This window comes from Oryx dammah, unplaced genomic scaffold, assembly GCF_014754425.2.
Source record: "Oryx dammah isolate SB20612 unplaced genomic scaffold, SCBI_Odam_1.1 HiC_scaffold_8, whole genome shotgun sequence".
Lineage (NCBI taxonomy): Eukaryota > Metazoa > Chordata > Mammalia > Artiodactyla > Bovidae > Oryx > Oryx dammah.
In genome coordinates this window covers 43,413,609-43,420,091 of record NW_024070192.1, presented here as the reverse complement: position 1 = coordinate 43,420,091, position 6,483 = coordinate 43,413,609, and the positions used below count along the sequence as shown (strand labels likewise).

At 37.6% G+C, this 6,483-nt stretch overlaps 2 protein-coding genes across 10 annotated transcripts in view; one reads left to right on the top strand and one right to left on the bottom strand.

Moving 5' to 3' along the window:
- The window catches only part of NF1 (neurofibromin 1), a 244,679-nt gene that overhangs the window by 83,642 nt on the left and 154,554 nt on the right, over positions 1–6,483 (bottom strand). The gene's annotated exons all lie outside the window — the stretch shown is intronic.
- LOC120866323 (spore coat protein SP96-like) overlaps positions 5,422–6,483 on the top strand; it is a 2,033-nt gene continuing 971 nt past the window's right edge. Inside the window, exons 1-3 of one of the 2 annotated variants that reach the window (XM_040243987.1) lie at positions 5,422–5,509; positions 6,075–6,279; positions 6,313–6,386. In XM_040243987.1, coding sequence (XP_040099921.1) covers positions 6,079–6,279; positions 6,313–6,386 — 275 coding nt within the window. In that variant the 5' untranslated portion in view covers positions 5,422–5,509; positions 6,075–6,078. Of the gene's footprint in view, positions 5,510–6,074; positions 6,387–6,483 lie in introns of both variants that reach the window. The other variant, XM_040243986.1, reaches the window with a different exon arrangement.

Genomic DNA, 6,483 nt, shown 5'->3' with positions numbered 1-6,483 from the left:
TTTTCCAGGCAAGAGTACTGGAGTGGGGTGCCATTGCCTTCTCCCAGAACATGCTACACTTCCAAAAATGTACTTCTCTTAAAATGTGTGCTCAAAAGCATCAGGGTTTAAAGTAAGTACCTCACCTACAACAGTGACTCTTCTGAAGGGAACAATATTCATTTGGATACATTTACCCTTAGTTGCTTGTTTTAGAATTTTTACATGTTGTTTCATAATATCAAACCTCATAAACATATCTCAGGATTATTCCCTTTCAAGGCTTATATATTTACACTAAAAGAGGTGAGCCACAGTTGATTAAAAATATAACTGTTTTCATAGCAATAGATGGACTGCAGCCACTAATTGCTTCTTTTAAGTACTATCAAGTCATAACTACCAAATTATTCATTATGTATCAATCACTACATCCTCTTGTTGAGTAAACCAAAGCCTTGTTTCCTAACGCCCGAGCTAACGCCCAAGGCCACTATACTTCTATAAACAGAAAACAAAACCACTTGAGAAATCGTCTGGCTCAATTCAGGACTCCAACTCTAATCACTATTATTAAATCAAGTCTTTTTCCTTTAAACTATAGTCATGTGTATCCATAATTAAAATTGGAAATTAGCCTTAACACTATCACTGAATGATTACATATATGTAATATTTATATTATATTGTCAACAGCCTAGGTTAGAGTACAGCAAACTAGTGTCCAATGATATGCTACTTGCAGCCTGTTTCTGTACGACCTGCAAGGTAAGAATGGTTCTTTTTGGTTAAAAAACCAAAATCAAAACAAAAACAAGAAAAAAAGAAAAGCTTTAGGCTTGTAAGTGAAGTGAAGTGAAAGTCGCCCAGTCGTGTCCAACTCTTTGCAACCCCACAGACTGTACAGTCCATGGGATTCTCCAGGCCAGAATACTGGAGTGGGTAGCCTATTCCTTCTCCAGGGGATCTTCCCGACCCAGGAATAGAACCGGTGTCTCCTGCATTGCAGGCGGATTCTTTACCAGCTGAGCTAGTAAAGCCTAAAATATTTACTACCTGGTCTTTTGATAAATAAGCTTGCTAACCTCCGCTTGGATAATTGATAAAGCTACCCACTCAGTCTGTAAGATAAACATCAGTTCAGTTCAGTCATTCAGTCGTGTCCAACTCTTTGCAACCCCATGGACTGCAGCACACCAGGCTCCCCTGTCCATCACCAACTCCCAGAGCTTGCTCAAACTCATGTCCATCGAGTCGGTGATGCCATCCAGCCATCTCATCCTCTGTCGCCCCTTTTCTTCCTGCCTTCAATCTTTCCCAGCATCAGGGTCTTTTTCAATGAGTCAGTTCACATCAAAGGACTGGAGTTTCAGCTTCAGCATCAGTCCTTCCAATGAATATTCAGGACTGATTTCCTTTTGGATGGACTGGTTTGATCTCCTTGCAGTCCAAGGGACTCTCAAGAGTCTTCTCCAACACCACAGTTCAGAAACATCAATTCTTCGGCGCTCAGCTTTCTTGATATGGTCCAACTCCCACATTCATACATGACTACTGGAAAAACCGTAATTTGACTCGATGGATTTTTGTCAGCAAAGTCTCTGCTTTTTAATATGCTGTCTAGGTTGGTCATAGCTTTTCTTCCAAGGAGCAAGTGTCTTTTAATTTCATGGCTGCAATCACCATCTGCAGTGATTTTGGAGCCCAGAAAAATAAAGTCTGTCACTGTGTCCATTGTTTCCCCACCTATTTGCCATGAAGTGATGGGACTGGATACCATGATCTTCGTTTTTTGAATGTTGAGTTTTAAGCCAGCTTTTTCACTCTCCTCTTTCACTTTCATCAAGAGGATCTTTAGTTCTTCACTTTCTGCCATAAAGGTGGTATCATTGTGTATCTGAGGTTATTGATATTTCTCCTGGCAATCTTGATTTCAGTTTGTGCTTCATCCAGCCTGGCATTTCGCAACATATACTCTGCATATAAGTTAAATAAGCAGGGTGACAACAGACAGCCTTGATGTACTCCTTTCCCGATTTGGAACCAGTCCGTTGTTCCATGTCTGGTTCTAACTGTTGCTTCTTGACCTGCATACAGATTTCTCAGGAGGCAGTTAAGGTGGTCTGGTATTCCCATCTCTTTAAGAATTTTCCACAGTTTGTTGTGATCCACACAGTCAAAGGATAAAGTACAACAATGTAAGGATAAAGTACAACAATTTTTTTGAAGCAGAATCAACAAGACTTAGTGATTAATCAGATGCATGCGGTTACAAACAAGCAGAAATGAAGACTGATGTTTAGCTTTCTATTTAATAAAGAGAAGGAGGGAATACTGGGAGACAGACACTCTCCAAACATGTATTTTGCAACTAAGGAGAAATGTGTTCTTTTTCTTGTATTAGATTCCTACAGTGAAGAGACTGATATTTTACTGTAGAAGTACTTATGTACAATTCTAAGATACTCACATTTAAATCTAACATAACAATAGTCTGTTTTTGCACATGTGCATATACACTTTCTCAGGAAGCTTCCAAATACCTTTTTGAAACATAACTGTCCACACTGAAAAGTCACTTGCTACTACACAGTATTGGGGGAAAAAAAGAAACAAGCAGCCCAAAATGGAGTCACTTGTGTTAAAATCAAGACTTAATACCCAATCTAACTGCAGTTACAACCTTCTCCAGGAATGTAATCCTAACCAGTGGAATCTTCTGGTCAGTACCAATGAGATAATCATTTCCATCCCCAAAAGGAAGATGAGATAATCTGCCACACAGATGCTTTTCATCCCCTATGTAAGTTACTTAAGCTTGAAATAATTTTTTATGATTTCCTTGTCTTGCCTTTAAAAAACTTTCTCTTTCCATAGTCCTCTGGGGCTCCTCTCTATTTATTAGACAGGATGTTGTCCAATTCATGAACTGTTCAATAAAACCAATTAGATCTTTAAAATTTACTTGGTTGAATTTGTTACTTTACATAGGTAAAGGATGTGAATGCACTTTTGACCTACATCATACTAGTAAGAAATTCTCTCAAAAGAGAAGCCAGAAAGTAGAGAGAGGACTTAAACTCAGGCCTCTGAGTTGCAAATTTATGCTTATGGTGCAGGGAAAGCTGTAAATGACCAAATGTCTAAAATAATAGACATATCAGCCTTCCCCATGATGAAACAAAGATGAGATATTTCAATAAATTCCAGTGTTTGTTGTACACTACTCTGTGCAAGTACTCACTGCGCCACAAGGTACAAAGAAGAGGTTGTACCTGATCACAAGGAAGCCAGAGAATACAACAGAGTAAAAAGAGTCCGATATATGCGCTAGACATACCAAGTCCTAAAATGTCTGATTTGGAAGTATAGAATTAAGAAAGGCTCACATAAAAAGGGCTTCCCTGGTGGCTCAGAGGGTAAAGCGTCTGCCTGCAATGCTGGAGACCTGGGTTCGATCCCTGGGTCAGGAAGATCCCCTGGAGAAGGAAATGGCAACCCACTCCAGTACTCTTGCCTGGAAAATCCCATGGACAGAGAAGCCTGGTAGGTTACAGTCTATGGGGTCGCAAAGAGTCGGACACGACTGAGAGACTTCACTTCACATAAAAAGATGCTGCCATCAGAGTTAGAAACTGAAGGAAGAATGGAATTTTGAATGAGAAAACACTCTGGGCAGATGGGAGAGACTGCACAAAGATAAAGAAGTGGGGGTATTTAAAGGCATGAATAATGGCAAATGACTTCTTTTTTGGGGGGAAGCATTTAAGTGCTGCAGAGTTCAGAAATTTTAATTTTACTTATCATCAAAGACTTAAGCAGCTTAAGAGCAATAGGAAGAAAATAAGAAATCAAAGGCAATGATGCAGTTGAAATGTGTATAAGAACAGGATACCAATACAGTATAGTAACACATATATATGGAATTTAGAAAGACGGTAATGATAACTCTGTATGCGAGACAGCAAAAGAGACACAGATGTATAGAACAGTCTTTTGGACTCTGTGGGAGAGGGAGAGGGTGGGATGATTTGGGAGAATGGCATTGAAACATGTATAATATCATATAAGAAACGAATCACCAGTCCAGGTTCGATGCAGGATACAGGATGCTTGGGGCTGGTGCACTGGGATGACCCAGAGGGATGGTATGGGGAGGGAGGTGGGAGGGGGGTTCAGGATGGGGAACACATGTATACCTGTGGCGGATTCATGTTGATGTATGGCAAAACCAATACAATATTGTAAAGTAATTAGCTTCCAATTAAAATAAATAAACTTAAAAAAAGATATAATTTTAAGTAAGTTGCGATTGAAGTGTTTGAAGCATCAATAAAAACTTATTAACCTCCAACTAAAATAAATAAATTTATATTAAAAAAAGCTTACATGTGCATTATCTTAGTGCTCTGATTTATAATATCTACTCTGGTTGCTAAGAGGCTTTTTATGTTTACTTTTTAGGTCTGATCATACAAACTCTCAATTTAATAGAGGTATGTACCTAATATAAATAAGATTTATACTCTTTATACTAGGTACCTAATATAAATAAGATTTATACTCTTTATACTATACTCTGCATACCTAATATAAATAAGATTTAGCAAGCACTGGTTCTATTTATTCAGGAGGAAAAAGAAACCTTCACAGCAAAGTAAAACAAGACAGAAACATGTACTGACTTGTACTTCTGCCATTTATGAAGCAATTTCCTTGTACGTCAACACAATTGTTCACAGCTCTGCAAGTTTTAAAAAGAGCCAGCTAATGTGATGAAAACATTAGCACAGTACAACCCAACTTCCCTGTGTGCCACTCATTAAGGAAAAGCAGTGACCAAAAGATGAAATTCCTTTGAAGAATTTACTCCATGTGCTTCAATGTGAGCTATTTAATGTACTAAAAAAAAAACTCTGCAAACTCAATATGAAAAGTATCACTTTCACATGCAATTCTTTTCTATTTAGTTTTATATTAATAAAGTTTAACCTCTTTTCTAATGGAATAATTATTTACTAGAACTCTAGAACCTCTAGAAAGCTATATTCTTGAATTATTTTGAAAACTTCCAATATAATCCTAGCCAAAAACTACCCTCTAAACATATATACAATATATTTTAAGAAAAAAATCTGTCTCTAATATACTTACTCAATTTTAAGTCATGATAATCACAGTAGGCAAAGAGTATATTCCTGTAGTTAGTTCAATCAAATGAAGACATTCGCTAATGCAAAACATGGGTAAGAGGAATAACAAAGTGGTATTCACAGGATTCTTTATGTAAGTGACTAGATTTTAGAAAGACTTTATTTGCATTTCTCCATCTCTGCCATAGTCTGTTTGCACCAGTTTGGAAAGCACTCAATAGGTTATTTCCAAAGCGCAAATACCAGGTCAAGTTTATAACACGTGACTTACTCACTAATTCTATTTAAATAGCACACAGTGAGTAAGAAATTAGGTTCCCCATAGGACACTGCAGAAAGCCTCAAGCCTATTCTTCAAAGAAAAAAAACGTCAAAAGGTAATATTAAATTGAAATTTTCTCAGTTACACATTAGAACCAAATGTAAATTTAGCATATATTAGATTTCAAAGTTTGAGCTTTAAGTTAAAATAAAAAAGAACAGTTAACTATGTTCAACATGGGCTAGCTGCTTTTTCTCAATCACAGCAAACCATGAGATTTGAAGACAGGAAAAAAAAAAAAAAGCCTTACTTTATAAAAATAGTTTCCTAGTAAACTTTTTGTATATGTCTATAGTATGTCTTCATTGTCCCCATCTACTAAAGAACACTAGACTAAGACTCAGACTCAAGTTCTAGTTCTGGTCATTTTCAGATATGCATCCTCAGGCAAATTATGCCCTTTGTCTGAGCCCATCTGTAAAATTAAAGAGTTGATATTGATCATTTCTGAATTTCTTTTTATCTTAAAAACTGTGTGTTAAAGCAAGGTTGGCATTTTCCTGGTACTGAGATAAGCTTTTCTTCATGCCCTCTTCCTTCCTCACCATCATTTTTAAAATGTAAGTTCTTTATTTATGATCCAAGTGCTAGATTAATTTTCTATAATTATTTTGAAACAGGAAAATGATGTTCAAGTTATTATTCACTCTGCTCCTACTGTTTTCTGATGTCACTTTGTGGAAAACCAAAGCAGTATCAACGGTTACCAGCCTAAGTTCTAAGACAACCGCAAATTCCAACACAACTCCAAAGCTCCAAACATCTCTGGATTCCAAGGCAACAAAGAATACAGAAGTGACCTCAACGACAGCCACAACCATGAGTACAGAGATTGCAGTCACAGCCACGAGCATGGAAAGTGCAGCCACAACCACGAATATGAAAAGCGCAGCCACAACCACGAATATGAAAAGTGCAGCGACAGCCACGAGCATGAAAAGCGCAGCCATGACCGTGAGTACAGAAAGTGCAGCCACAACCGAGAGTACGGAAAGTGCAGCCACAGCCATGAATACAGAAAGTGCAGCC